General features: G+C 54.3%; 2 protein-coding genes across 5 annotated transcripts; one reads left to right on the top strand and one right to left on the bottom strand.

Annotated features, from left to right (window-relative positions):
• Nucleotides 1-752: 752 nt before the first annotated feature.
• On the bottom strand, nt 753-22,479 carry GALNT6 (polypeptide N-acetylgalactosaminyltransferase 6). Of its 4 annotated transcripts, none has more exons than XM_068921585.1 (11): nt 22,343-22,479; nt 13,412-14,001; nt 11,169-11,341; nt 7,673-7,822; nt 7,088-7,322; nt 3,953-4,070; nt 3,519-3,719; nt 2,830-2,961; nt 1,554-1,655; nt 1,131-1,283; nt 753-891 (listed from the first exon to the last, which is right to left on the bottom strand). In XM_068921585.1, exons 2-11 carry the CDS (start codon nt 13,897-13,899, stop codon nt 778-780), a joined length of 1,866 nt encoding a protein of 621 aa, XP_068777686.1. In that variant the 5' UTR covers nt 13,900-14,001; nt 22,343-22,479; the 3' UTR covers nt 753-777. The 4 variants fall into 4 exon arrangements, with proteins under 4 accessions (XP_068777686.1, XP_068777687.1, XP_009686104.2 ...); XM_068921586.1 differs by lacking the exon at nt 22,343-22,479 and adding an exon at nt 17,890-18,120; XM_009687809.2 differs by lacking the exon at nt 22,343-22,479 and adding an exon at nt 17,568-17,712.
• LOC104152464 (TRAF family member-associated NF-kappa-B activator-like) lies at nt 20,781-27,023 on the top strand. Its single transcript, XM_068921598.1, has 7 exons — nt 20,781-20,942; nt 21,611-21,678; nt 22,387-22,465; nt 23,257-23,365; nt 23,451-23,573; nt 24,551-25,080; nt 26,214-27,023. Exons 5-7 carry the CDS (start codon nt 23,456-23,458, stop codon nt 26,373-26,375), a joined length of 810 nt encoding a protein of 269 aa, XP_068777699.1. The 5' UTR covers nt 20,781-20,942; nt 21,611-21,678; nt 22,387-22,465; nt 23,257-23,365; nt 23,451-23,455; the 3' UTR covers nt 26,376-27,023.
• The last annotated feature ends 473 nt before the right edge of the window (nt 27,024-27,496 follow it).

Genomic DNA, 27,496 nt, shown 5'->3' with positions numbered 1-27,496 from the left:
TGTCGGTTTACCGCCGGCGCGCTCGCACGGCTGGCCACGGTGTTTGCATGGCCCCACCGGCCCGGCTTCCCCCGTGCGTGGGCCAAGTCTAACGATGATTCATCTCCCTTTGTAGGATTAACTGCGCAGCGAGTCCCTTTTTATTTGCAAGGCAATCAGTTCTCGCTCTCCATCTCGCTGGCAGGAGTTTCCCGGCCGGGTTTCACACGCGGGGCAGCCGCGATGTCACGGTGCGGCACGGCTGGTTCTTAAAACACACATAGCCGCTTCCCACAGAGTCGAAGTGAGTCTGCGCGGGGAAGAACGAGCGACCGACGGTTTCCAGCTGATGCTGCTGTCTCCGTTTCAGGCTCCTCGTGTTACTGCTGGTTGAGATCTGTTCCCCAGGCTGCCCTGGGGCTAGGAAACAGGGCCGGTCGTCCCTGAGTCACCCTGGCATGGCTAGGCCCACGCTGTTCAGCTTTGGACGAGTTCTCATGTTGGCTGCAAGTGGGAGTGGGTTTTTGGTTTATTTATTATTTTTTGCTTTGTTTCAGAACAAGGTGAGACCACAACAATAATCTTCTCTGCATATTCCAACATTTGGTCCTCAAAAGGCACAGGACTGAATTCAAGGCAAATGTGAACTGCAGCATCTTTAAGGCTTTAGCTTCTTTTAAATTAAAGAGGAAAGAAAAAAAAAAGAAAAAAGAAAAGACAGTTTTGGATTCTGGTTTCCTGAGTGTAGTTTGGGATCGCCAGGGCCTCGTGTCTCACTCGCGCTGCTCTGCTTTCCCACTAAGTAAAGAACCACTGCTGATGGGAATCCAGTGGATTGCAGGGAGCCATTGATGGATGCTTCCCTTTTGCTGTCAAACACATGTTGGAGGCTGCGTTTCTAATCAGACGGTCCTACCAAAAAATAAAGACAGCGTCAAGCTCACATCACCATGCAACGCACGCGACAGGATGCGCCCAGTTTTGCAGAGTCAGGAAGACGACTTAAAAGCCAGGGAGAAGGCAAACAGCAGAGAACGGGCCCCAGCCCCTCTTCTTTCCCTGCTTTCTCTAAGACTTTTCAGCATAGAAACTCACTGCAAGGCATCGCAGAAGGAAAGACCCGGCCCCGGCGCTGTCTCCGCCCTCCTTACCTGCGCCAGGTCCCACTCCTCGTTCCCCGGCACCCGCGTGTTCTTCCCTTTGTACTGGCAGTCGCCCAGCTCCACGGGCCCAAAGCCAGACCGCAGGCAGAGCTGTTTGCCGATGTTGTGCCGCAGATCCTTCTGGGTCGTGTACTCAAAGTACTGGGAAGGGAGAGCAGAGAGGAGATATCACACTGCTGCAGCATGTCGCTGGCAAGCCTGACGCTGCCCCAAGCATGCGGCTGTCCAGGCTCTGGACCCGAGAGCCCGTGTCCCGATAAAAATTTTGGGGAAAATGTGAGGAGGTGTGCAAGAGAAAGTAAAAAGTAAGGGAAATAGCCAGTGATAAGTGTGTCATTCAAGCTCTGACCAGCAATAGAAGGCGGCTCCTCCAGGCCTCTCCTGAGCCGAGCAGGTCGCACAGGTGCCTACCTGGTTGCCTCCCATCCCATGGCATGGGTACATGATGAGCGGTTTCCCACCGTGGTTGTTTTCACCGACATCCAGGCAGCTCTTTGTCCCCTCGTTTTTTATCTGCAGGAAAGAGTCCAGAGCAGAAAGCTCAAGTCTGGGATCCCTTGGGCCAGGACTCGCCACCTGCTTGGGCAGGGACCAGCAGCTGGTTCTGGGTTCATAGGGCACCTAAATATCACTGTACAAATATGTTCCTAGTACTCAGCCCTGGGTCCGGGTCTCTAGTTGTTTCCAGGATGTGAGCAACGCCTATGCCAGCACCTCCCTGTCACACCATGTGCCTTCCTATAGCTTGTGCAATTTATTTAAGTCAAAGGTAGAGCTGCTTGGCCAAAGCTTTGGGAAACAGAACTGAGTTAAGACTCGGACCGGAGCCAGCACAGAGCTTCACCAAAATGTGCAAATGCGTTTGACACCTCTGCAAACTGGTTTCACAACATTGTCATGGTGAAGAAGGGCTGTGCGCACACAGATCGGCTGTCGTGGGGGGTCAAAGGGTAGGCTTTGCTGGGTAGCTCCCTCCTCCACAGGGTTCTCCGCGGGCTGCCGAGGAGCGCAGACAAGCCGGGACAGAGCCAGCGCTCTGCGTTTGCGGCGGCCAGCCGGGCACTGGAGCTGCTCACCTGGGAGCTCGGAGACCCAGAGTCCAAACCCATCCCTCTGACCCCAGCTCTGCACGTGATCTTGGACAAATCACTGCCCTTTGGAGCTTATAGAGCTATTTAGGAGTTGAACAGACAGCGATGCAAACGCTAACTCTCTCTGGAGCGTCTGACTCATTCCCCCTCTGCCTCGTCCCTCTGTACAGCAAAATTCAGCCTGTTGGATCTTTTAGCTCCACCTTGTGCATGCCAATGCCCAGAGCTCACAGCACTAAGGCCACCTGAACTCTCCCCGAGTTTTTACCCATTTTGACTATTTTAACATAGCGTGACATCCCCTCAGGGCCCCCATAACTTGCTCAAAACCAGCTCTGCTGGATTCCGGCTCTCGGCCTTGCCTTTCACTGTTAGCCAGAGCTCGAAAGAGCCTCATCAACTGGCAGCAGATGTGGCTCATCAGCATCACAGATGAACTGGAAAGGCAGGGTCTCTGTCATCACCCTCCTCCTTGATGGTTTAAGGGCAAAAGCAAAGCCCAGCCTCCGGGGGATCTTCCTCCTGCAGCTTATTTCTAGAGAAGGAATGAGGGGCCATCAGAGCAAGTGAGTGGCTCCAGGCACCCACGTACTTACTGCTCCATAAAAAGTTGGAGTCAAGTCCGGGATGAACATCTCCGGATAGATGGTTTGTAGGTACCAGGTGAAGTTCTTGCAGTGTAGTTGCTCCCTCAGCTTGCGCCGTTCTGTAATGTCACCATACGTTTTCTATCAACAAAGTCATGTGAGAAAATTAAACTAATCTCCAAAGCCAGCAACAAAACCCTGAGCCAGGGCTCAGCAAATAGATCCTCCCAGCTTGGTCATCCCCCTAGTTAAGATCAAGCCCATGTCTTACTATAGCTAAGTCCAAGGCAGGCACCAAGAGTCTTGCAAGACAATATCTGGCCCGTGCGGGTAACTTCAGACTCTGGCCACTTGCAAAGGGGGCTGGAACATTTTGATGTCAAAGCAAAGCAAATTCATACCCCTTCAAATTGCTTTCATATTGTGAAAATCTGTATTTCCTACCAGAAAACGTTAAGACAAAAGATTTATATATACATGCATGTATATGTTTGGTAATATCTTTCCACTTGCATTTGCCTTCCCTCCTACAAGCTAAACCTGCAGAGCCCTTTTGTTTTCTTCTACTCAGGATCCGGGCTCCCTGCACGATCTGGACCTTTGGGACAGCATCCCGAGGCACTGTGTGTTGTGGAGCATGCACTGGCGCTACCCTTGCTGAGGGAACACTGCTGATACTTCAGAGAAACGTGGGGTACCTCTCTGGCCATACGTGAGGCCTGCTGGTTTCTTCTGTAGAAGATTTCCTTGTAGTCATCCATCCAGACCTCGGCCAAACGAACCTGGTTCCTGGAAATCACCTGGGTCCCTTTGGGGAAGGTGTGGGGACTCTTGGAGCGGAAGACGTGTCCGACGACGGAGCAGGGGATTATCTCGAGCTGGCCACCACACTGCCAGACCTGCAGGGAGGTGAGGACATGGCACCTGAGCCGTGGAAGAGCCTCTCCAACTGCAGCGGTGCTTTCAGATCCCAGCTGGGCTCGGAGCTGCCCCCCGCATGTGGGATTTTGGCTCCACTGATCCCACTCAGGAGCTTGGAAACATCAGTGCCCCTTTACACACATCCAGAGCTCCCAAATAAGGTATTTCTCTAAAGTCACTCTTTAAAAAGAGACATAGACTTTGCTCTTACCCTGAAGGACATTTCCACATTCTCTCCTCCCCAGATTTCCATCTGATCATCATAGGAGCCAATATACTCAAAATATGACCTGGAAATTGCGAAGAGCCCACCGGCAAAGGTTGGTGACCTAAGAAGAGACAGAGGCAGAGTTTAAGTGGAGGACGCTGGGAGCTCTGCAAATTTTACATGCCAGCAGCCACATCCTCTGTCTGCAGAACAGGCAGGGATTTAAAAATGCAGAGGTCTGAATTTTGGGGACAGTTTTCCTGGGGAAGGGGGGGGGGAGGAAATCACAGAAGGGCTGCAGCCATCATGCAGACTCACATGCAGCAGCTCGCACAGAGTGGCTGCATCTCCCTTGCCTGCCCCCGAGTCCCAGATACTGCCCCGGTGCTTCTCTGGGCAGTGGGGAGGGCTGGGGCACACGCCAGGCCCTGCTGCGCTCGGCACTGGACAGAAAAGGCTTCGTCAGAGGGGATGCTGTGAGAACAGGCCCGCTCAGAGGTCAGCGGACGCTGCCATGAGCGGACAGAGGAGCCAAAGAAAGCTATGGCAGGACTGATACCGAGCTGTGGAGGGGCCTCGCTGGCTGCTCTCCATTCAAGAGAGTGGAGCTTGGATATTATTACTGAAAACCTATAGCAGAAGAGAAAGACAGATTAGCTCAGTAACTGGGCACCCTATTCACTCCTCTTGCTTTTATAATCTGTTCCATCGGATCTTTGGAAGATGAAGGTTGGAACAGAAACTTGCTTTTATTCAAGAAAAAGAAAAAAGGACTCACTGAGCTGCTGTGTTCCTGCCGAGAGGAGCTGAGAGAGATTAGACGCTGCTTGGAGCCAAACTAGCAGCCCTTGGGAAAAAAAAAGGACCTTTATTGGGACAAAAACATCTCCCAGCTGACCTTTCCACAAAGCGGAGCTGTGCTCCGGGCCAAAGGACAGGATGTGGAAAGGGCCAAACACGGTGTTGGGTATCTCCCTCCAGGAACACAAGATTGTTCCGTTTATCAAGGGACATTGGCCGAGGCTGGTCACCCACAGCAGCTGGCTTTGGAAGGCGTAGAGGGAAAATCTTCCTCTATTGAGGATCACGAGGAAGGTGCCAAAATGTCAAGAGGCAGAAGGTTACACGAAGCTCCCTTAAACCACTCCTTGGTATTTGCTGGCTGCTGCCAGCCTGCCTCAGGGCAATAGCTCAGTAGAAGCATCGAGAGCTCTTGGCTGAAGCTGTCAGCAGGGACATGCCCTAGAAGATGGCTCAAATGTCTTTTCCGGCCTCCCACTTATCTGTAGTGCCTTGCTTCCTAGCCTTATAAACCAAGCCACAGATCCAGGAGGCCTTTTCGGTCCTGCAGGAACAACTAAGTCATCCTGCCCCTTCTCCAAGCTGCTCTGCACCTTCAGCAGTTGCACAAAGAACGAACAGAGACCTGAGTGGGGTTTAAATCAACCCCTTGGGTTTTGTTTTGCTGGGTTACTTCTATCCCTGCCCAATTCCCCAGTCCAGTCCCTGCCTGCTTGCTATGCCTGCTGCTGGTGAGGAGTGTGCGGCCTGGAGGAAAGGGGCAACAATTGTCTCTTCTGGTGATAGGAACAGGCAGTCCTCCTGCTAACCTGCAATGTAACTGCCTGCAAGCATCCCTCTGCACCCCTGAGCACGCCAGAGATTTCCCTGCCACTCTCCTGCGTTATAACCCTGCTGCGAGAAGAAAACCCTGCAAAGATGCAAGCAGGGACCCTGCAGGCAGCACAGGCTGGAGACTGCAAACGAGGCACCGCGTTTTCCTTCCTTCCTTGCCAGTGTAACTGCATGCACGCTGGCTTTGTGCCAGCCCAAACAGTGTTTGCAGCTGCCTTCCTTCCTTGCACACCTCTAAGCGGCCTGCCTCTGCAGGCGGGGGCCCGAGGCTCCTGCTGGAGCAAGGATCTGACACGCTGATCCCAGCTGGGGTAAGCAGCACAAATTCCTCCTTGGACAGCAGCCTCTCCCAGAGCTACCGGCCAAACTCACTCGAGGAGCTGCCAGCTCCCGGCCCTGCACTGACAGCACCCGTCAGTGCATGAGTGTTTGGTCACAGCACAGCGGCTCTGTTTGCACGCTCCGTCCCCATCCTTTTGGGACCTGGCAGCCAAGGCAAGACCCAGATGAACATCCCACAGCAGTGGGAGGTGGTAGCAAAGGGAGAGCCTGTGCTCTAGCCACTGCGGTGCTCTCCAGTCACCCACCGGTGCTCCTGCAAAGGTCTAAGTCCTAGAAGAGAGATGCTCCCTCTCCTCAGAAACACCTAGCAGCCTTCTGAGTTTCTCTCCATGCAAAATAAGGGCGGGGGAAGGTCTTTTTGTGCAGTCTGACCTGCAGGTAACTTCCCCTTCCTGCTTTGCCAGCTCAGGCACCTACCTGGGGACCCAGGTGACCGAGTTTCCAAGATGAAGTGCAAAAAGATGAAGAGAGAGCAATTAAACCCTTAATGAGAGGCTTCGCAAGAATCAAGATCTGTCTGGATCCTGAGGCAATTAAGGGCTCCTTTCATTTAGGAAAGAGGGACGTTATATCTCCTCATTCACCAGCCCAAGCAGAAGTTTCTCCTCCGCCAGCCCCTCACACTCTGACCTTGTCTGAGCATCCCCTCCCAGCCACATTACAGAGCAGTCACGGGGCAAGAAGAAGTTATTTGAGGTCTTCTAACCCCAGTGCCTAATGGGTGAAGCTTTCCTGGGAAGAGACTGCTCTGCCTACCCGGCTTGACACCAGCAACCCAAACCATCTGGAAGCACCAAGCCTACAAAGCTGCTGCTGGCAGAGAGAAGCAAAACCAACAGGAAAAACCCAACTTGTTTGAAAAGGAGGAAAAAGGACTTAAAATTGGCAGTTTTCTGGCACAGGGCATCCTTGGCTTGACTCCAGCTCTTTGCCACTTTTCTCCATACCTCCCTAAGCATTGCTGAGCCTCAAGGTAGCCACATAGGCTTGGCCAGTTCATTTTGCCCCTGGAAACCAGAGGCTGCTGCTCTGCTCACAGAGCTCATCTAGCATTTGCTAGCAGCACTCCCAGCTGCCAAGGGATGCCAGGGCTCTTCGCCATCGCAACGCCACAGACGTACTTGCGCCAAAGACGACACCAGTACCACCACAAACACTTACTTGATGGGGAAGGTCTCATCTTTCCTTCGTTGCTTCTCCTGGAACGGGATAGCCTCCCAGCCGAAGGTCAGGCTCCAGTCGAAGTTGCCCCGGCTGTGCTGTTTGCCGTACTGGATGGGCTTGGAGAACTCAAAGGTGTTGAGGTCGATGGTGGTGATGTCGGGGCTCACGACTGCTGTGGGCTCCTCTGCAATGCGGGACAAGAGGGGCTCCAGCCAGCCGTGGAAGCACTCGCCTGGGGGGGACGGGGAAAGGATTCACCGGTGTTGCACACACAGGAGCTGTATTAGGAGCAGAGCCTCCGATTCCTTGTTTTAGGGCACACAACAGACCACCTCACCAGGGTCATCCAACCTCTCCCAATGCTGGGAGACCACTGGGAAGCCTGGGATCACCTCTGTGGGCTGTCTCATGGTTGTGAGCACTCAGGCATGCACGGGTGGAGATGTCTAGCTGCTGGCTTCACAACCCCAGGACCCTGAGGACCGAGACCTCATCCTACTTCCCCTCCTGCCCTGCGAGCCACGCAGGGGACTGCGGCCACGCGGAGATGGAGGGGCAAGGGGAAGGTGGGCAAGTACTCACAGTGCGCGTCCAGGAAGGTCAGCACCTCTCCGCTCGCCACGCTGGCCCCGAGCAACCGCGCTGTTATCAGCCCTTTCCTCTCCTTCTGCCGCACGACTCTCACAATCTGCAGCTGCTTTATGTAACGATCCAGCTCATCTTTCAAGTAGTCTGGGGAGAGGATGGGGGTGTCAGGGAAGGGAGAGGAGTGACGGAAGCAGCCCGTAGCCTGTACAAGCTCTTCCCTGGCTTGGTTGTGGCCAGACACCTCCCTGCTGCCCCGAGCGGCTGCGTCCCTGGCAGCAACGGCCCTGCTGCCCTGGCCACCCACGCGAGGCCGGTCGTAGCAACGGCACGTGGGCTGTGACGTGACCGCAGCGCAGGACCAAGCTCCGAACCGCAGGCCCCCTCCATCCTCCTGCGGCACCGGGGTCTGTGGCAATGCCTGGGAAAGCGAAGGCAAAGCACCCACACCTCTGACCAACAAAAACACTTCCTTACTGTATCTGCTGGCTTATATCCTGTGTGTAAACAGCTCCCCAGGGCATAAGATGCTGCAACTATTTTTACTTCTAAAACCTTTTAAATAAATCGTAGGGAAATCCCCAGGCCAGGTCCCCCAAGCAACCTCCCCTTGCAGGGAGGAAGCAGCGCTGGCAGACAGATGATAAACCCTCAATAACACTGAGGTTACCTGGATTAACCAGTTTGCTCTGTACAGTCGAGGCATGAGAGGCAGCCTCCCCAGGCCTGCTGACCGTCCCCTCGGGTTCACGTCTGGCCTGGCCTCAGGCAGAGCTTCCCATTCCCCCACCCACAAAAAGAGGTTTTTAATTGCTAAAAAGAGAGAGCGGGGTTTGGAAACGACCCCATGGAGCTCTTGGGCAGCTCTAATCCCTCCGCCTGTTCCCCATCAAAGAGAGATTAGCTGGGATTAGAGGAACAAGGGGGTGAGAAAGCCTCTTGACCTGTGGTTAAAACTTCATCAAGACGAAGCAGACAAGGGAGCGCCCCAAGGTTTCAAGCCTGATGGCACAGAGGAGAGGGAATTGGGGTGTCTCTCCTCTCTACCAGACGCTCCTAAACCAAAAAGCCGTGGAGGGATGGGCCACAGCCAAGGGAAAAGGGTGGGAGAAGAGCTGGATAATCCAGAAACTGTGTCCTGGACTCTCGCATCCCGGTCAGGGACCTGACGTCTTGCCTGTTCCCAGCGAGTGCCCAAACCAAGCAGCTTCCCCACAGCAGAAGTAGTGACGCTTGTGGGAGGACAAGCGATAAATCCCTGCTATTGTGCCTGACCCAAGGAATCGGTCAAGCCCTGCTGCTGCCAGATCTGCATCTCGGGACCAGATTCCCTTGGGTCTAGCAAGATCCAAGAGCTCACGGGGGCTAGCAGCTTTTAAAATATCTTCCTCCAGAAGCTCCTCTAGCATCTATCAAAGAGGGTGCTCCTGTGCTAGGGTGTCACTGGGACCCCCCTCACCCCCTCCCTGTTGCCTGTTTTCACGGCACATGGAGGAACTGACTATCTGCCAGGCCACAACCTCTTGGCCAAAGGCGGTGGCTAACAGCCGAAAGCTCACTGGGGCGGAAAGACAGATGCACAGAGCCTGGTTACACGCAGTTCTGAGCTCCGTCCTTAGAGAGGACGGCTTGTGCTTTACCGAGAAGACAGACAGACGCAAAATAAAGAATAGGTGCCATGTGAGAAAGTACCAAATCGTCTTTCCTGGGGTTCCCGGTTTCCAAAACGGCATCCTATCTCCCAAGCACTGCCATGCAGAGCAGGTCACGGAGTAGCAAGGGCTGAAGGCTGCCTCCATTTGAGGCTAAAAAGACAATGTCTGCAAGGGCCCCCCCTCCTGCTCCATCTCACATTCACGCTCTGTCTCCCCCCTTTGCCTGATCTCTCTGCTCTGGTAGGCTGGCTGCAGCTGGAAACCTCTCACCGTGCAGCACCTAGCACCCAGCTGCAACAACCGTAACTGCTGCTGACATGCTGCCCCCTCCATCCCACACATGCAAAGGGAACTCGGGCAGGCAGACCTGGGCACTTGACCGTGGGTTGATGGCCCATTTACAGAAGGGGAAGAAGGGTGGGGGGGAACAACCCAAAAATCTAACTGCATTCAGTGCCAAAATAATGAAAATCAAACCTCCCAGCAGCCCGGGAATGGAAGGTCCGTCCCTCCTCCCCTCGCTCAGCTGCAACAAAACAGCAGCACAATAAAAGTCGTTGAACCGCTGCAGAGCCGCTGAAGATCACAGAAAACCACACACAGGAGATGTGTTTCCAAGGGCCAAGTCAGCAGAGCTCTTTCAGAAGAGCTTGTTGTTAGGGGGGGGAAATAGGATACACTTTGTGCAAAAAGCAGGGGGTAAGCATTTGAAGCAAGAGCTCAGCAGAGCGCTCGGGTGCCAGCTCTGCCCTGGGAAGTGGCTCGGGGCCCTTCTGGGCCGGTGGGTTGCAGATGTCCTGCCCTGAAGGATGTCCATCCGCCACAGCCTTGGGAAGAGACATTTCCCTCCTGTGCACCAGGCCTAGCTCTAAAGCTCAAGGCCAGGAAGGGCTGAGAGACTCGCGAGCAAGGACAGAACAAGCTCTTTGTAGCATCCAAGATCCATCCCCTTCTCCCTCCGGGATAAACCACATGGGCAAAGCCCTGCACAGCAGACCAAAAGCCCGATACCTGTCACGCTCTGCACTGCTCAGCCCAAAGAGCGCACAAACCAGGCTCAGATCATGCCAATCCCCCAGCTCCCAATACAACAACCAGCATCTGTATCCCTCTGTGCTCACCCACTGGCACAGCCTGCGACTAGCCCCATATCACAGATACCCTCATGCCTCTCCTCCACGAGCTGCATCACTCACGGACACATCCCGATACAAGAGCCCTTGACCATGGAAATCCCCTCTTAAGGTCGCTTTTGCGTCACATGAAGACCCCGTGCAGAGGCTGCTGGCAGAAGAGGAAGGAGGGTTTAGCTCCAGGGATAGAGCAAGGGTAAAGTCTGATCTTCTCCAGCATCTTGCTCTAGGCAGCCCTGACATTGAACCATGTCATTAGTTCGCCCTGGGTGTAACTAATTTGGATTGCCAAATTGCAGTGTAGTGGACAAGCAAGTAATTTAGTGAGATGGAAAGTGTACGTGCTCTGTTTATAGGACGCAGGAGGAGTGCCTGGCGTGCAAGCTTTATCCAGGGACTAGACTGAAAACAACAACATGCAAAGAAAAAACTCCTGAACGTGCTCGCACAACTCAAGGTAATTATGAGACAACATCAAAGGGCCATTACACATACCCTGAACACACCGACTGTCTGCACAGGATCCGCTCTTCAGAAAGCGGAGATCCGTTCCATACACAGAAAACTACATTTAGCCCTTGCCTGGCGCTGCCAGGCTCGTTAGAGCAGGAGGAAACATGTCATCCCCTTGTCTGTGGGCAGAACAGGGTTTTTGGATAGTGGGGCTCTCCTGGACGCCCTTCCTCAGGGCTGGCCCCAACTCACCGTCCGTGCTGGCATCGTCCACGAGGATGATCTCCTTCAGCAGGACGGCTGGAGAGGCATGCAGGACGCTGTACACCGTCCGCAGCAGCGTGGACCAGGCCTCGTTGTGGAAGACTATGATGACGCTGGTGGTGGGCAGCGGTGGGCAACGCTTGAATTTCTGGTCGATGCACCTGCAAGAGGTGAAAAAGCTCAAGTCTAAGCGAGGTGTGGGCTCGTATGGGGCGTAAACCACCGGCCAGAGCTCATGCTGACTACTGATAAAGCCTGGATCTCAGTTAAACCCCTAGATGTGCTGGAATGGGCTGATTTTTTCTGTGCAAAACAGTTTTATTAACTTCGGGAAATAGGTTTTAGTGGCAGAAACACAGGCTGGATTTGTGCTCGCTCATCTGCGCTCGCAGCCATCCCAGCAACGCCCTGGAAACACGCCGCTCTCGGGGCAAGCGGCAAGACCAAGGCCAGGCCAACGCACTGAAAACAAAATACCCCTCATCCCCCTCCTTCGCCCGCCATGCGAGAGCGGCCTCCCTCCCGGCCCCTCGCCTCCGGCCAGCCTTCCCGGGGGCGCGAAAGCCTCTCCCTCCCGCTGCACATCAAAAGGCGGAAGCGTTCCACATGGCAGGGCACAGACGTACAATCGCAGCCCTCCCGCTCGCCGCGTCCGCTTTCAGCTCGGCGGCGCGCTTTAACCGCTTTAAATTAAATTGGTTTATACCTCTGCCCCCTCGGTTGACTGAATAACATTCTTGCCCCTGCCTCCCTTCCCAGCCCCGGGACCCGGTGTCCCTCCATTGTCACAGCTACACCTGCTAGGCACAGATAATTGCCTGCTGGGTCAGGGGGAGACGGTCTGCAAACCAGGGCTAGGCTTCTAACTCCTATTCAAGCCTTTTTTCCTCGCCAGGAGCCCCTCCAAAGCCTTCCCTGGCCCGGCAGGGGTTGGGGGCACGCTCTAATCTCGCAGCACATCGCCGGAGGCCACGGGGAAGGTGATGAAGTCTCTCAAGTTTAGGCTCCTTCCTTTGCCCCCCGCCTATCCGAGTCTTAAGCTGTTCCACTTGGCTAAGAAAATAAAAAGTAAGATTATGGCAAAGGTTGCTGGAATAAAAGAGGGAGGGAAGAAGGGAGGGCTACCCGGATGCTGGAGCGGCAGGGCCTGGAGCAGGTACACAGAGACATGAAGAGCCACTGCATTGTTTAACGTGTTGCAGTTTAGAAATCAAGCACTAGGTATGAAGGAGGTGGGAAAGGGAGTATAAAAATTAGTGGAAAAGAGAGGAGGGGAGAAAAAAAAAAAAGCAAGACAGTGCCCTGCGCACCTCAGGCTTGCTTTAAGCCTGCGACGGGGAGGTGTGCAGACCCCAAAAATCAGCAAGTCTTTCCTACAGCCAGGCCGCCACCAATGAAACCCTCCTGCCACTCGTCCCCCTCACCCATGGGACAGTCAGCCTCAGGCACATGCACTGCCCTGACACCCCAGGCTGCTCTTTTTTGACAACCCTGCTCTGCTCCCCACGAGAGGACGGCTGAGCCCGTGCAACGCAGCCTTTGCACGTGGTGCTGACCTGCTGGCTGCAACAGAACCACTGAGAAACAGCCTGGCTTTTGGTAGGAAGTGTCGCTGGCCTGGCGGGGCTGACAAGAGTTTGTCTCCCGAGGCTTTTCCGAATAGCAGCAGGTCGCGCCTGGCTGCATCACAGGAGCAGTTTTCTCTTCTCCGTTTGTTTTAATTAGGAGGCACATGGCCGATCCCCTTGGGTTACCCTGCAAACCCTCAGCTCCAACCCTCTTTGCCTCATTTGCAGGGGCAGAGGAGATGAGTCATACGTTGTTTGCTCGGACAGAGGCGATAACAATGCAAAGCAGAATAACCACTAAGCCAGGGAGCTGACGAGGGCTGAATTTCCTCCCACCGATCTTAAAGTAGAAGAAAAACCTGCAAACATTGCATGAACTCAGCACAGTGATCCACACTGGGGGGCACTGCCTATATAGACGAGTTGAGCTACGAATCGCGGCAGGCAGGAGTCATGCGTCAGCCGAATCAGCCAAGCATTAGCCACCCACCTCTGCTTCACTGACACCAAAGGCCACAGGCCCCATTTTTATCTACCCTTAAACGTGACCCCAAGGGAGTAAACGAACCCCAAACACGTGTGCACCCCACAGCTGCCGGCTACGCTGGCATCACCCAGCCCGTCTCCTCCCCGCTACGCAGCCACTTAGGAGACAGCTCTTACTCTGGTGGGCGGCTGTCGGGTCCCAGCGCTCTTTGGAGGGAGATGCGGTCGCTGGCGAAGGCATTGAAACAGTGCTTTTCGTAGCCACGATCCTTTTCCTTGGTTTCCTCTGGGGTCCACTGGTCCTTCTTGAAGGCTTTGCCATCAGCCCCAGGGCTGTTGGGGTCCTGGGGCGGCCGCTCCATCAGCGGCCTCAGCTCTGCGGCAGTGTAGTAGCCGGGGAGGCAGGACTTGGTGCTCTGCGAAGGAGCCTCTTGCTGAACCGGAGCCCGGATCTGAAGCTTCGGCATCGAATCTCGAATGTTGTTTACTGCCCCCATCATCAGATCAATGACTTGATCCTTCCCGTTGACAATGTTTTTCAGCCAGGGCTCCTCATTTGAGTCTCTGTTCCCAACGTCCTTCTGCATGATGAAGAGGCAGATGACAAAAACGACACCCACCAGAGCTACCTTCAGCGGGCTGTAGCGTCGCCGCAAGAGCTTCATTTTCAGCAGTTTTCAGAGAGTCCTTCCTATGTCAGAGCAACGTGCGTTTCAGGGCTGTGGGATCTCTAGGCACTTCATGATGATCATCCCTGCTTTTCTAACCTGAGGAGCAAGAGAAACACATGCAAGGTTAATTCACAAGCAGGCTACTGAGAGAACAGAGTCAACAGGACATATTTTGGGTACAATACAGAGAGTTCACTCCACACACAGGAGCGAGCGAGAATCTTTAATTCTTGGCATTGCCGCTGGTCTGGCAGCATTTCCCTCCCCAGAAAGCTGTGATACAAGCAGACCACAAGCTGCAGACAGGAGGGAGGTCCTGCAACCCTCTCCCAAGTGGCACTGTCCTCTGCCAGCCCCTCACGGTGGGGGGGAATCCACATTGACAAGAAAAGAAAAAAAAAAAAACACAAAACAAAACAGTGAGGTTTGCAACTGCAAGTTGTTCTGGAGCTGAATATCATGAGAGCAAGGTGTCTTCAGCAGTTTCATGTCCAGTCCTGCAACTGAAACATCTGCTACAGCAACTCCCCTCCCCAAACTTTGGGCATCGAGACAGCAATGTAATGAAACTGGAAAAAAAAAAAAAGCTACAAGTTTTACTGAGACATTTTTGGACATGCAGAAAGATCCTTCCCCAGTGTAAGTCCTACAGCTGAATGAAATCACATCCTTCCACTTGCTTGAACTTAGCCACAAACTTGAGCGAGCCAGGTTCAATGCCCTGTTTCACCACCGGCTTCACGTACAATTGTGCGTGTGTAACCTCTCCCTGCCTCATTTCTCCACCTGAAGGACAGGACAACGTAGCAGGAAACTACTTGAAAGACTTTGGCTTCTGCCAATCTGAATCGGCGAGGAGCAGCAGAGCCGGGCTGCAGCAGGCACCGCCTTGCCTGCCCTTGCTTTATCCTGCTGTCGGGGCCAGCCGGCAGCGTGGCACCTTCACAGAGGGCTACGTTCTGGCTGTAAAAAGCCTCCGCAGACAGCGGAGGAAATGCAGGAAACCTCGCAAGCGGCAGTGCTTTTCCAGCACTGCCAATACTCCTGCGGGCTGCGGCTCTCTTTGTGAGCTGCTGTCACTGGAGCATGGACAAGCTCTGAAAGAGTCATTCACCAGCATTTCTACCTCCTCCTCATCCACTTAGGAATCTCTCCCCCCCCCCCTTTTTTTTTTTTTTCGCGCCTTGGGAATCACACAACCCCCCAGCGGTGCCCTGGAGTGGAAAAGGATGCCTGCCATTAACTTCAAGGGCAAGAAGCTTAGCTCGGGGTTCCTTATTCTTCTGTGGCCGCATGAGTCTTTACAGCCTGGGAGAAAGAAAAGTGGACACACTTCTAAAGGAGGAGAGACAATCCCAGCCGCAGCCCTGGAGGTCGCTGCTTTTAGCTCCGTGAAGGGCCTCGGGATCAAAGCAGCGGCGTGGCGGGCAAGGCTGCAGCCGTACCAGCTTTCGCTTCCAAGGGCGCCTGCTGAGCTGGGGGACGAGCGTTGCTGCTGGACTCGGCAGTACCTGTCTCGCAAGACTAACGCTGACAACCACCTGCTTTTTCTAATACGAAGGAAATCAGGATTAAAAATAAATAAATAAATCAATCCACACGCAGTCTTTCTTTGTATCATTTCAAATCTAAATAAATGAAAAGGCTGTCACTGCACTTACACCCCAGATCCGACGCGCTCGTTGCACGATGCAAACCACTGCTGCTGGCCTGCATCACTGTACGGCAGACAGTGAAGAGGGACCTATCACAGGAAGGAAAACCCACTTCCACTGCCCCCAAATCTCTCTGATCGTCTCCTACCTACCATGTTACTGTCAGGGTGAGCGTGTTAAAGATAACGACAAGCTCATTACCTGTGCAGTGCTAATAAGCCCCACTGCAGCATAAGAACACGTGGGGGGGGGGGGAAAGAGAGAGGAGATGAAGGGCACAGATTTAGAGCAGTAAAGTGTCTTTGGTCTAAAAGTCTAAATTGCTTAAAAGAAAAAGGAACAAACCCGATGCAATAAGGCAAGAGCCCAAGCACCATCCCAGCAAACTCCTCCTTGCACCGGGCAAAGGAGCGTGCTTTAAAGCCAAAGCAGAGCTCAGTACGGCACAAGCTGCTGATTTATCAGCTTAGAGCAAATGACAGTATAAAGAAACGAGCCTTAAAATGATCCCACGGCTGACTGCATCCCCCGAGGGTCGGTCCGTGCGGCACGCAGCCCAGCAACGCAGGAGCTCAACGCCAATAACCGCGCCGAAAGCAAACAAGTGAGTCCCTCCGGCCACGGCTCCGCAAGTGGGGCTCCCCGCGGCTCAGCGTCACTCTCGCACGCTCCGTCCCTGCTCTTCCTTGTTTCCAAGGGTTGGTTTGTAGAAAGCTCCTCCGACTGACTGCGCGCGGTAGCTATTTCTTGTGATAAAGTGACAGCCTAAGCCCTGGGACACTTTGCCATCGATCGCAGAACAGGAGCGGCGGCAATTTCTCAGCCCAGGCGGAGGAGGATCCTTCAGCGTTTGGACCCCGACCGGCTGAAACGTTGTCCTTGGGTAACGGAGCCTTGGTCTGCTATTGTAAATGCCCTCATCCTTGCAGAGATGCTAGAGGCATGCAATCAGAGGAGCTGTAACTAGAGATTACTACTCTTTACATCGGAAGAAATCCATGTCATTTCCTTGCTTCGTAATGCTTACGGTGTCGTCAGCGGTCTTAACTAGAAACGCTTCAAACTGCTTTGTCTTTACCGAGTACCTTTTTCTCCCCCAAATTAAAACGCAGCCACCGTTCTTCTAAAATCCAGAGGGCAGGTTTTCAACCGCCCTTAAAAACGCGGTCTTTAAGAGTCAAAGTTTCATTGGGAGCCAAACAGTTGCAGGCTGCCGAATGTCCCGAAACGGAGCAGAAGCACTCCTGAAAGCATTTCTTTTACATAAACCAAAGGTTATGTTTACGAGACAGTTTTCAGCTTTAAGGCATGAGGGTCCTCCCCTGTTCCCTACCCTGAATTGTCTCACCAGCCACTGCCAGAAAAGACAGATGAGCAACAGAAAAACCCACAGTGCTGACATTTGGTTGCAATAAAATCTCACTCCACCCATTTCCAGAAGTATCTCGCCCTGCTCGCTGTCTGATGGCTGGGTGGGTACTGAAGGTGAGTCGCAAACACTGGTGGTTTCTTGATTTTTATAAGTTAGAACAAAAAGACAAACATGAGCAAGCGGGTGGGCACGCGTTTCAGCCCCCAAAAAACAGGCCTCGCCACTGGTGGCAAAGACAGCAGACTTCTTATATCCTGTCTGAAATAAAATTACACCTTAGACACTTTTATGGGAGCTGAGTCACGACTTCCAACCCTGCAGCAGACACGCCGGGTGGGTTCGTCACGCTGGATTTTGCGACAAGAAGTCCTGTCACCAGCTCCCGGCTCGTTCGCACTTTCAGTTTTCATCCCTTTGCCTCCCCGCTGCAGATCTCCTTTTCTGAAAGCAACGAATCAGTGCCGATAGCAAACGACCGCGCTACGGGCCCGGAGCGGGGCAAAAAGACGTGCCTGCTTCCTCCTGTCCGACCCAAGCTGTAAAATCCCCCACCGCGAGACTCGCGTTCGGCACCTCCGCAGCTTCTGCCGACCGCCGCCACAGCAGAAGTGCCGCGTGCCGCATCGCAGGATTACCTTTTGGAGCCCGCCGCCTTCACGAGGGGTCAAAACAGATTTGGTAAAAATAATAGCTGACCAGAGCAGCCACAGTTGCAGTTCGGTCGCCCGGTTAGACGCAGCCCACGTGACGATGGCCCGCGGGCATGTGCAATAAGCAACACTTCCTCATTGAAGCTAGAGGTAGGGGAGAATCGCAGGGAGAGGCTGCTTCTTGGGAGATTTGTAGCTGAAAGGAATGATTATCTCCCCCACCCCCAAAGAAAAGAAAGAGGAGGAGGAGAAGGAAAAAATAAATAAATTAACCCCCCACCCAAAACACACCCAAGCAAACACAGACCTGACAAAAAGGAAAGTTCCCGAACCGCTGGGCTCGGCGGGTCAATGCGACACGCCGAGCAAACGCCGCAGCCCCGTCCGACGCGGCCTTTCGCTCCACGCGGCGCGAGGAAAACGGCCGCGTTGACCCACCTGCCCGGCACCGCGGGGAGAAACCCCGATGCCGGGCCACGGCTCGGTGACAGAGAGAGAGAGCCCCGCACGGACGAGCGGCCGCTTCGACTCCTTAAGAAGTCCCCCGGGGCCAGATTGCAAAAGCAGAGAGAGCCCTGCCTCCGCCGGGACTGAAAAAAAGACAGAAAGAAAGAAAGACAAAAAAAAAAAAAAAAAAGCACCATCCCGGTTTGAAATCCCGCCGTGTCGGAGCTCGGCTGGGGCGGGAGGGAGCCCCGCGGCGCTCCCCGCGGCGCCGGCTCTTTCCGCCATCGCCTTAACAGCGACGCTCCCGCGGACGGCGAACGTCTCCGGCCGCCCGAGCCGGGACCGGCCGTCGCCCCAGCGGGCGCCGCGGCCCTAAAACCGCGCTCCTCCGGGCAGGCCCGCCAGGACAGGCCGCGTCACCCCTCAGGGGGCTCCACCGCCCGGCCCCCGTCTCGCGGCTGGAAACGGGCACGAGTTTCCCTCAGCTCTCCCCCTCGGAAGGCCGCTACGTTTTTAAGTCTAGTCTGAAATCCCACCCGAGCCGGCGGGATTTCGGAAAAGGTGGCGGGGGGAAACGTCACCCGGCCGGGGTTGCCCCCGCTAAGGCGGTGCCGGGCCTCGGCAGGGGCCGCAGGAGGGATGTCCGGGGGACGCCGTCGCTCCCCCTGCCCCGAGGACGCGGTGGCCGGAGCGGGCGCTGCCCACGTTTTCACACTTCCCGCCCGGCCCGAAAGCGCCGCCATCGCTGAGCGCGACGCCCCGGCGCTTGGCCCCTCTCGCGGGCGGAGAGCGCAGCACGCCGCTTCCCGAGGGAGTTTTGTCCCTCCTGGGGTGCGGTAGCCGCTCGGGAGCAGCCCCCCCCCCCCCCCAGTCCCGGCTCACCTGGCTCCGGCGGCGGCGGCGGCGGCGGCGGGCGGGCGCGGCCCCCAGGTGCCCTCCCGGCGGGGGCGGGGCGGGGCGGGGCCGCCGCCACCTGCCGCCGGTCGGGGCCGGGGTCGGGGCAGCGCCGCCGCCGCCGCCGCCGCCGCGGGGCACAGGTGCAGGCAGCGCCGCCCCCGCGGTCCTAGCGCCGCCCGCTCGAGGGCAGCGGCGGCGGGGGGGGGGGCGCGACGGGGGCCCGTAGGGGCCAGAAGGGGCCTGAGGCCGGGTCGGAGCGGGGCGGGGTGGGGGGAGCGGCAGGGACCTATCGGGGGCCATAGGGGCCTGACAGCGGGGGAGCAATGGGGGCCTATAGGGGCCAGACTCCAGGGGTGTGGGGAGAGATGAGGACCTGTGGGAGCCATAGGGGCCAGGCACCAGGGGTGTGGGGAGTGACAGGTGCCCATAGGGGCCATAGGGGCCAGACACCAGGGGTGTGGGGAGTGACAGGTGCCTATGGGGACCATAGGGGCCAGACACCAGGGGTGTGGGGAGAGATGAGGGCCTGTGGGAGCCATAGGGGCCAGACACCAGGGGTGTGGGGAGTGACAGGTGCCTATGGGGGCCATAGGGGCCAGACACCAGGGGTGTGGGGAGTGACAGGTGCCTATGGGGGCCATAGGGGCCAGACACCAGGGGTGTGGGGAGTGACAGGTGCCTATGGGGACCATAGGGGCCAGACACCAGGGGTGTGGGGAGAGATGAGGGCCTGTGGGAGCCATAGGGGCCAGACACCAGGGGTGTGGGGAGTGACAGGTGCCTATGGGGACCATAGGGGCCAGACACCAGGGGTGTGGGGAGTGACAGGTGCCTATGGGGGCCATAGGGGCCAGACACCAGGGGTGTGGGGAGTGACAGGTGCCTATGGGGGCCATAGGGGCCAGACACCAGGGGTGTGGGGAGTGACAGGTGCCTATAGGGGCCAGACACCAGGGGTGTCGGAAGAGACGGGGGCCTATGGGGGCCATAGGGGCCAGACACCAGAGATGCTGCCGGGAGCTAGACTGGCCCATAGGGGCCTGACATGGGGGTTTGCTGGGAGTGACAGAGGCCTATATGGAGCATAGTGGCCTGACCAGGGGTGCTGGGAGTCTATAGAGGCCTGTATGGGCCTATAGGGGCCATAGGGGGCTGACACGGGGGATGCTGCTGGGAGCTATAGGGGCTAGGGACCTATAGGCTCCTAGTGCCAGGAGTGCACATCCGCGGCCGGAGCTGCCCCGGCTTCCGAGTGGGGAAGTGCTAATGCTCTTCCTATCAGTGCTTGCTTATTGTTTCATTTTATTTCGTGTTCCTTATTATTTATTAATTATTATTAATTAATTAATTACTGGTCGCAGGTAAGCTACAAAGCCCCTGAGCTCCCCAGCTGCGGGGCAATGTTTCACCGCTGTTGAGGCTGCGGGCTCCAGTTTATATAAAATTCCAGTATTGTGCAGCGCTCGATTACTCACAGCCTGTTCTAACGTGCCGGGGGGCTCTGCGCCTCGGTACAAGGGCGGCCGGAGAAGAGTCAGATTTGCCCCTTCTCCACCTCTCCTCTGCAAACGAGTTTTGACAAACCTCACTGTTGTTTTCCCCGCCCTATGGTAATTGCTGATTCTGTTTCTTGTGTCCATGTGTATAGCTATAACTAACTATTTACGTGGCAGCTGGCTAATTACTCCCGTGAGTCTGGGGCGTCGAGCATTGCCTGCCTTTATCGTCCGGTCAGAGCGCTGGGGCCTGGCTCTGCGTGCTGGAGCGGCCGGCCCGAAACGCGAGCCCCGGTGCTGGTTCCCCCGCGTTCTCACGACCTGTTTTTAACACTAGATGGTGGTATCTTCATGAAGCTTCGACCTGCGGCTTGGCCGGTACAGCTCACGGCAGGAGAGCTCCCATCTGGCTAAAGAGCATCGGAGGAGCAAAGTGAGATACCAGTGGTGCGAAAGAGCCGCTCGGAGCCCTTCGAGGGAGCGTCAAGGGGAGAAAGATGCATTTGGGGACGATGTGCAGGTAGCGTCCCGGGCAGCCCCTCTGCTCGAGGGTTTTGAGCTCATGAGCAAGGGCACAAGCACAGATTTTGATGTTCAGCCTTCAAACTCTTCCCAGGTGCTGTGTGAGGCACCCAGGGAGGTGGGTCCCCAGGGCAGGAGGGACAAGTCCCAGGAGAGCTTTAAGCACCCCGCTGAATATTTGGAGTTGGCTGCTGCACTGCACAGAGCATTTGGAGGATTTAAGCCGGGCCCAGGGGCAGAATGACTATTATTTTGGATTAGTGGGATGTTGCTTTGAATATTAGCCTCCTTAAAGGGAATAACTCTGCGGTGGCCAGAATTGCGGAAGCCCAAATACCCACAAGCCTCTATTTTGAGGCACTAACGAATCACTAGAGCCAGGCAGGGGGAGACTTGAGTGGCAGAGAAGGCACCTGCCTCCCCCAGCACGGCACAGCGGGTTAAGGGGAGAGCCAAAGCACCGTCAGGCCGGAGTATCCATGGGGCCACCCTTGGCCTCCCCTTGGCTTTTCGGAGCTCGCTCGAAACCCTCGGTTTGCACGGTGGCTGCCTGTAATCTGCTGTTGCTTTATTTCCTGTCTTGTTGCTGTGCAGAGGTTTCGCTATTAACATAAAAACTGAAGGGAAATTCCCTGCCCCAAAGTTTCTTTTACCGAACTTTTTCAGTTGCGACTCGCCAACCCCGATGTCACAGAGCAGCCGACCGGCCCGGGGAAGCAGGGTCCCCCACCAGAGTAAGTTCTTTCCTTTAGAAAATCGAGCCTTTTGGTATTATCGGGTCACTGGCTGGGATGGGGCGAGAATTTTTTTTTTGCCAGATTAGACCAGCTTCTCTCCCTGGGAGCCAAGGGATTTTTGACGACACGGCTGAAGGCCCGTCCTGCCCTGTGTCACCAGCGCCGGCCTGAAACGGCTCAGAGAAGCCAAAGCGTGCCATTTCCCAAGGATTTTTCATTTTCTGATCGCTTTCTTAATCATAATTTGTGAAATATTTTTCAGGTTCCACAGGAAATTAAAATCTCCAGGCGCACTGTTATCCTAATGCCACAATAGCAATTTTGGGGGGAGGGAATTAAGAAGCAGGTGGCTATTTAAAAAACAGCATTAAGCACACCAAATCAATACAGGCTTGCTTGGGAATGAAAGCCCCCAGTCACACGCTTCATAATAATTAATAGGTATCGCTATATGTAACTTTCAGATAAAATATATCTTTTTCATCTGTAATTTGATGTGTTAGTAGTGGAGCAGGTTGCCTTGGAGGGTATATCCTCGGGTTTTTAAGAAACGGTGGGACCAAAAACAGAAAATGTAGCAAATACATTTAAACTACTGTCACGGCTTTGTTTGTAGCGTGAGAAGCGCGGAAAAACATCCTGCCCTGGAAAGGAGCCTTACCATTTTGTCAGAAGTTTTCTTTGTGCTTTCTCCGTTTCCTCCAGGTTGGTTGTGATTTCTGCCCTTCACCTGCAGCCGGGACTCCCCGTCGCCCTGCGTGCTGGGGGAGGCTTCATCGAACTGGTTAGCAAAGCCCGTATTTACCGTGCTAGAGCTTGAAACCTGGAAAATAAGACAGGAAGCAAAGCTGATTTGCATATTTATGCTAATGGAGATGCACGAACCTTTCAAATTAAAATGTACTTTGCAGATGGTTTGCAGATTAATGCCACGCTTTGGTTTTAGTTATTATTTTTCAGAATGGCAATAATTGGTGCAATATGGTAAAACTGGAAAGCCTAATCCACAATACAGCTGTTAAAGCAAGGAGAAATGTGCTGTGTACTACACGGCGATATTTATCTTAGTAGTAGAAATATTTGATTCAAGTGTACCATGTGGGCGTGAGCTCAACTTCCATTTGCAGAATATTTTCAAAAGCAGGAAGGGCAGTTTGGGGCTGACCATTGCAAAAGAAGGGGAGGTGTGCCTCCGCCTTTGAACATCTTTCCCATTTTGTGTTCATTTCCAGGGGTTTGCTCCCACACCACGCACAAAAATTCAATCTCGATGCACAGCCCTTGGTGACGTTTGCAGCCAATGCGAGAGCTGGTTTTCCACACAGGTGGAGCAGCTATAATAAACGCTTGGGAATTAGAGCCTGTTTTCTCCTCCCATTTCAGTGAATGGGAAATTCAACTTTCCAGGCAGATTTTGCCATAAATGGAGCTAGAAAGACTGTTAGTGACTTGGAGTTGTGATCTAATGGCAGCTCAGGGCTCAGAGGTGGAAGACCTCAACTTTGCCATGCAATCGTCCCCTGACCTTGATAGAATCACCTCCCTTTTCATTTCTTTCTGTATAAACTGCAAGAGAACTGGACACGAGATCACTTTCTGGGCAGCCCGACGCACACAAGAGCCCGAATCCCTGTGGATCCCACAACACGACTGAGCGCGATCCTCCCCGTTTCGCTAGCCCCAGGTAACCTTGGTGGCTCCTTGCTGCCGTTCCTGCTTTTAGGAAAAAACCGGCTGGTCATGCCCTCTTTTTTCTTTCTCCTGAGCAGGTGCGATGGAGGTGGAAGAGGTCTTCTTCCAGCTCTGCGAGGAGGTTGCCAGGCTGCAGGAGCTGTGTGTGAAGCAGGGCAAACTCCTCCGGAAGCTGACTGCAAGGAAGGGACCTGTCCTTGGTAAGGAGCGGCATTGGGAAGGGTCCAGTGAAATCTCTTCTTTGCTAAAAAGAGGCTATCCAGGCCGGCAAGAGGGATTTGAACCTTTTCCCTCCTGCTGGCAAACAGTTTGCTGCAAAAAGTGGGGGTAACCTGACATCTGGTTTAAAACAGAAACATGCTCTGAGTTATGGCCGCTCTGCAGCCTGCTTGCTGCACTGGCTATCACAGCTTTTTAGCTTCACCTGCTCCCTCAAACACGTAATAACATGCACATGGCTGTTCGGAGTCATGTTAAAACCCCCAGAGGGGTTGTGCTGCTGTTTACCCGTCTCTCCCTGCGGGAGAGGGAGGAGGAACTCGGGGCAGATGATCTTGATGTTGCCTAGAGCATTTCTGGAAAGCGGCAGGGTCTCAGGGTGGCAATGGAGCCTCCACGGGCTAGAAATCCCCTGGGGAAATCTCCTTGCCCTCCCCAGCAGAGATTGCCTGATTTTCCAAGAAATAGCCCTCTCGATGCCCTGGCCCATGGAGCCAACAGATGTGTTCCCTGCTGCAACAGTCACATCACTCCCACGGGGCTTTACAAGTTTTTCCCAGTGTTAAAGAGTGTTTTCTGTGGTGAGAAGGGCTGCCGTGTGCTGCGAAAGTGGCGGCTGGGCACCTTTGCCTGCTTTCCACCCCTGCGGTCCCCGGCTTTTGGGGGGTGCGGTGATGTCTCAGCATCTGCTCTCCCAAGGTCAAGACTCTGGCAGTGGCTGAAACGCCTCCTCCAGCTCCCAGCCCTTTCTGGCTGTCCTCTGATGCCCTTCCTTCACTCATCCATCCGTGTATTTCCCCATAGCTGTGGGGAAAGATAAGCTTTGCCTGCTGGCTCCCCAGCAAGGAGGTAATGCCCTGTTGTTTTGATAGTGCAAAAGGAGAAGGGGAAACCCAAATGTGTGCCGTAAAGCCAAGCAGTCCCAGGAATAACTGGTCCCATTCGCTTTCTTTTGAAGATATCCCCGTGTCACTGCCAATCCAGTGCACGGAGGATATGGTAACGGAAGAAGCGGAAAAACCCTCGGAGAGCCAAAGGGAATGCTCTGAGGCCCCGACGTCTGCCGCAACTGGCCCCAGCTCTGCCCATCCACTGGCACAGCCCCACGCTGGCGTCGCGCTGCCCGCCTGCGACATCACGGACCCCCCGAGCACCGAAAATGCCTGCGTATTAAGCAATGGGAACGGGAAAGCAGCCCTTGCCATGGCTTCTGGCAGCCAGCACTGCAGTAAGGCGGAGAGGAGCGAGAAGGGGGATTTAGACACGTGGCTGAAAAATTATAGGATGCTTCCTACCGCAAAAGCCGGCAAGGAAGAAGCGAGGGCTTGCTGTAACCTGCCAGAGTTTGCAGCGCCCAACCCAGAGGCCATCGACTCCTTCCTGGACCTGTACGAAGCCCCACAAGACCTTCAGAGTGAAGACGCATCCGGTGAAAGCGCTCTGCCAGCTGCGACTCATGTTCCTGTAGAAATCCGAGGACCTGTGAAGGTAAACTGGGAGGCCAATGGGGATTTTTGTCTCTGACTTTTGGGGTATCCTTCCCGGTGTAAGTATCATCTGTCAGTTTTCAATATCCTCCTGATTTCCACGTAAACCCTCGTGTAACATGTGGGGAGCCAAGGCAGAGTAGATGTTTAGGGTCGTGAGCTTGTGTCCTGAAAATGCCTCCAGGCACCCAATTTTCTGATTCCTGGGGCAGTTAGCTACATAAAAGCAACTGTGATCTAGCTGCTAAGCACCTGATGCACTTTTGGATAAAAATTTCTCCCTTGATCCTTTCTGATTCAATACTTTGAAGCTATTGGCTCAGTCTCTGGGAAAAATTGTATTGGCCTCCTTTTGATCTGTAAATGAGCTCGTAAGTATTTCCTTTATTCTCTCTGATTTGTGTGCTGCCAAAATGATGATTCCTAAATACATCCTAAAATCTACCCCCTCAATCCCCATGCTAAGCCTTTATAATCTGTGTTATGGATGGGTCACTGCAGCTGGACCACCGCTGAAGGCTCTTGTAATGCCAAGCCTGATTCCTTTCACTCCTTTTCCAAAATGAGGCCCTTAAACAGTATTTTGTGACTGTCATGGCCACATATTCCTGGCGAAAGCTGTTGACTTTCAGCCTGATCTGTGCTTAGAATCTAGTTTAATTTTAAGAAGGAGGAGGGGAAGAAAAAAAGAAGTGGAAGCTGTGGCTGTCTTGTCAAGTTCTAATGTGCCTTATCAGCGCTTAAATGATAATGGCCCAAAAGGAAATTACAAATGCTCTCCCCATTCGCTTCTTAAAAGAGCACTTGATTCTCATATTTGGGGCCCGGATAATGATTGTAGCCACCAGGGGAGAGCGATGGTCGAAGGGAGATGCTCAAGTGCCATAAGAAGCTAGGAGAAGGCAGGTGAGGATGGAGCAAGGGGGGATGGAGCAGTGCCGGGCACCCAGACTCTAGCACAGGGCAGCAGCCCTTAGCCCTCCCGTCTGCAGCCACAAAACGTGGTGGCTGGGTTTGGAAGTGGATCTGAGGCTGTGTTTCGGTGTGGCAAACCTGGGACGGAGGCTAGACTCGTTTGGGAGCTTGCAAAGGGGCTACATCGGCCGTTTTCACTGACTGCTCTTTGCCTTGCAGACGTCCTGGATGCCAGCATGGATGCTGGAGGAGAGCCTTGGGCAAGGCACTGTCCTCACCTCGGAGGCCATGCGAACTTGTGACTTTTGCCAGGCTATTTTCCCTTCGGACGCAACAACCCAAGCAGACTATTTGAAGCACCTCTTAGCCCATATGAAATAGGACTCAAGCTTCGAACTCATAAATCTCTGTATTTGCACTTCAGCTAACACCACGTGCCTGGGATCCCTTCATGTGATCCTGCTGCTGGCTTTGACTGGGGTCTCTCAGCTCAGGTAGCGATCCTCTTCCATTTAATTTGGTGTGCCGCAACCCCGGTCCCTGTTGCAATGTTTGATGGGCCATATTAGGGCTCTTAATATGCCTTGGTTTGCTGAGCTTCGTGAATGTCAACCAGCTTCTGTCCCGGGGTTTGGACATGTGTGGGGCTGTGTGCAGGCTAAGGGGAACTTTAGCTCAATGGGAAATGGAAAAATTTCCAAATTCTCCTAAACCAGAAGAAGTTAAAACAAGTTTTCCATAATGACATAGGGATATTTGAAGAGCCACGTTGGCTTTTTCCAAAAACATGGAAGATCTGGTGAGAGGCTGAGAGACTCACAACAGTTTTTAATGTCACTAAATCCAAATTTGCCTATGGAGCAGAGCCCCAGCCCCGGTGCTGTGAGCGTGAAATGCCGCCCGCCTGCGGCAAGGGGGACCGACATGAACCGCATTTAACTTCCAAGTGTGTTGGCAGGGGAAGGGCGTAACTGAGGGCTCTTCTTCCTCCTCATTAAAACCTCATCAGCTCCGGCTCAGTGGCTTGTGCAAGTTTAATTGATCCCTCTCCAGGTGGGAGGAGGCTTATCTGCTCCGGGCCGCGTGGGGTCCGTGCTCCCAGCCTGGGGCCTTCTGTGTTTACAGAGCGACGGAGCGGAAACGAGCACCACCAAGCCTGGCTCCTCCAGCGCAGGGACGTGACCGCCACGCGTGTTATTATCCTGCCTTTCTGTTTAGTCTCTTGGGGAAAATATCTTTCGGGGAGCCGGTGGGTTGATACGACTGTCGGATTCGGGGGAAACAGCTTCTGTTCCTGGGTCTGATCCTTTGCCTGAGGATAAAACCTTGCTGAGCAGCAATTTGCCGTGGAGCATGTTCACCTGCAAGGTTTCGATCTTGCCCAGGCTCCTAGGAGCAAATTCATGGCGTGCGAATTCATGATACCTGAATGAAGATTATAGTCATTCATGAATAGCATATGTAACTTGGCTCTTATACAGCATTCTCCATCACTATATATC

The sequence above is a fragment of the Struthio camelus genome, chromosome 28, assembly GCF_040807025.1.
Source record: "Struthio camelus isolate bStrCam1 chromosome 28, bStrCam1.hap1, whole genome shotgun sequence".
NCBI lineage: Eukaryota > Metazoa > Chordata > Aves > Struthioniformes > Struthionidae > Struthio > Struthio camelus.
The sequence above is the reverse complement of the archived record's forward strand: the minus strand, read 5'-3'. Positions and strand labels throughout refer to the sequence as shown.

Excerpts from the sequence above, each read along its gene's own strand:
- GALNT6 (XM_068921585.1), bottom strand. The coding sequence starts at position 13,899 with ATGAAGCTCTTGCGGCGACGCTACAGCCCGCTGAAGGTAGCTCTGGTG. Across the intron at positions 11,342-13,411 it reads CCCGACAGCCGCCCACCAGA|GTGCATCGACCAGAAATTCA; the intron begins GTAAGAGCTGTC and ends CACCTCTTGCAG. Across the intron at positions 4,071-7,087 it reads GATGAGACCTTCCCCATCAA|GTCACCAACCTTTGCCGGTG; the intron begins GTAAGTGTTTGT and ends GTCTCTTCTTAG.
- LOC104152464 (XM_068921598.1), top strand. The coding sequence starts at position 23,456 with ATGGAGGTGGAAGAGGTCTTCTTCCAGCTCTGCGAGGAGGTTGCCAGG. Across the intron at positions 23,574-24,550 it reads AAGGAAGGGACCTGTCCTTG|ATATCCCCGTGTCACTGCCA; the intron begins GTAAGGAGCGGC and ends TTTCTTTTGAAG. Across the intron at positions 25,081-26,213 it reads AAATCCGAGGACCTGTGAAG|ACGTCCTGGATGCCAGCATG; the intron begins GTAAACTGGGAG and ends TTTGCCTTGCAG.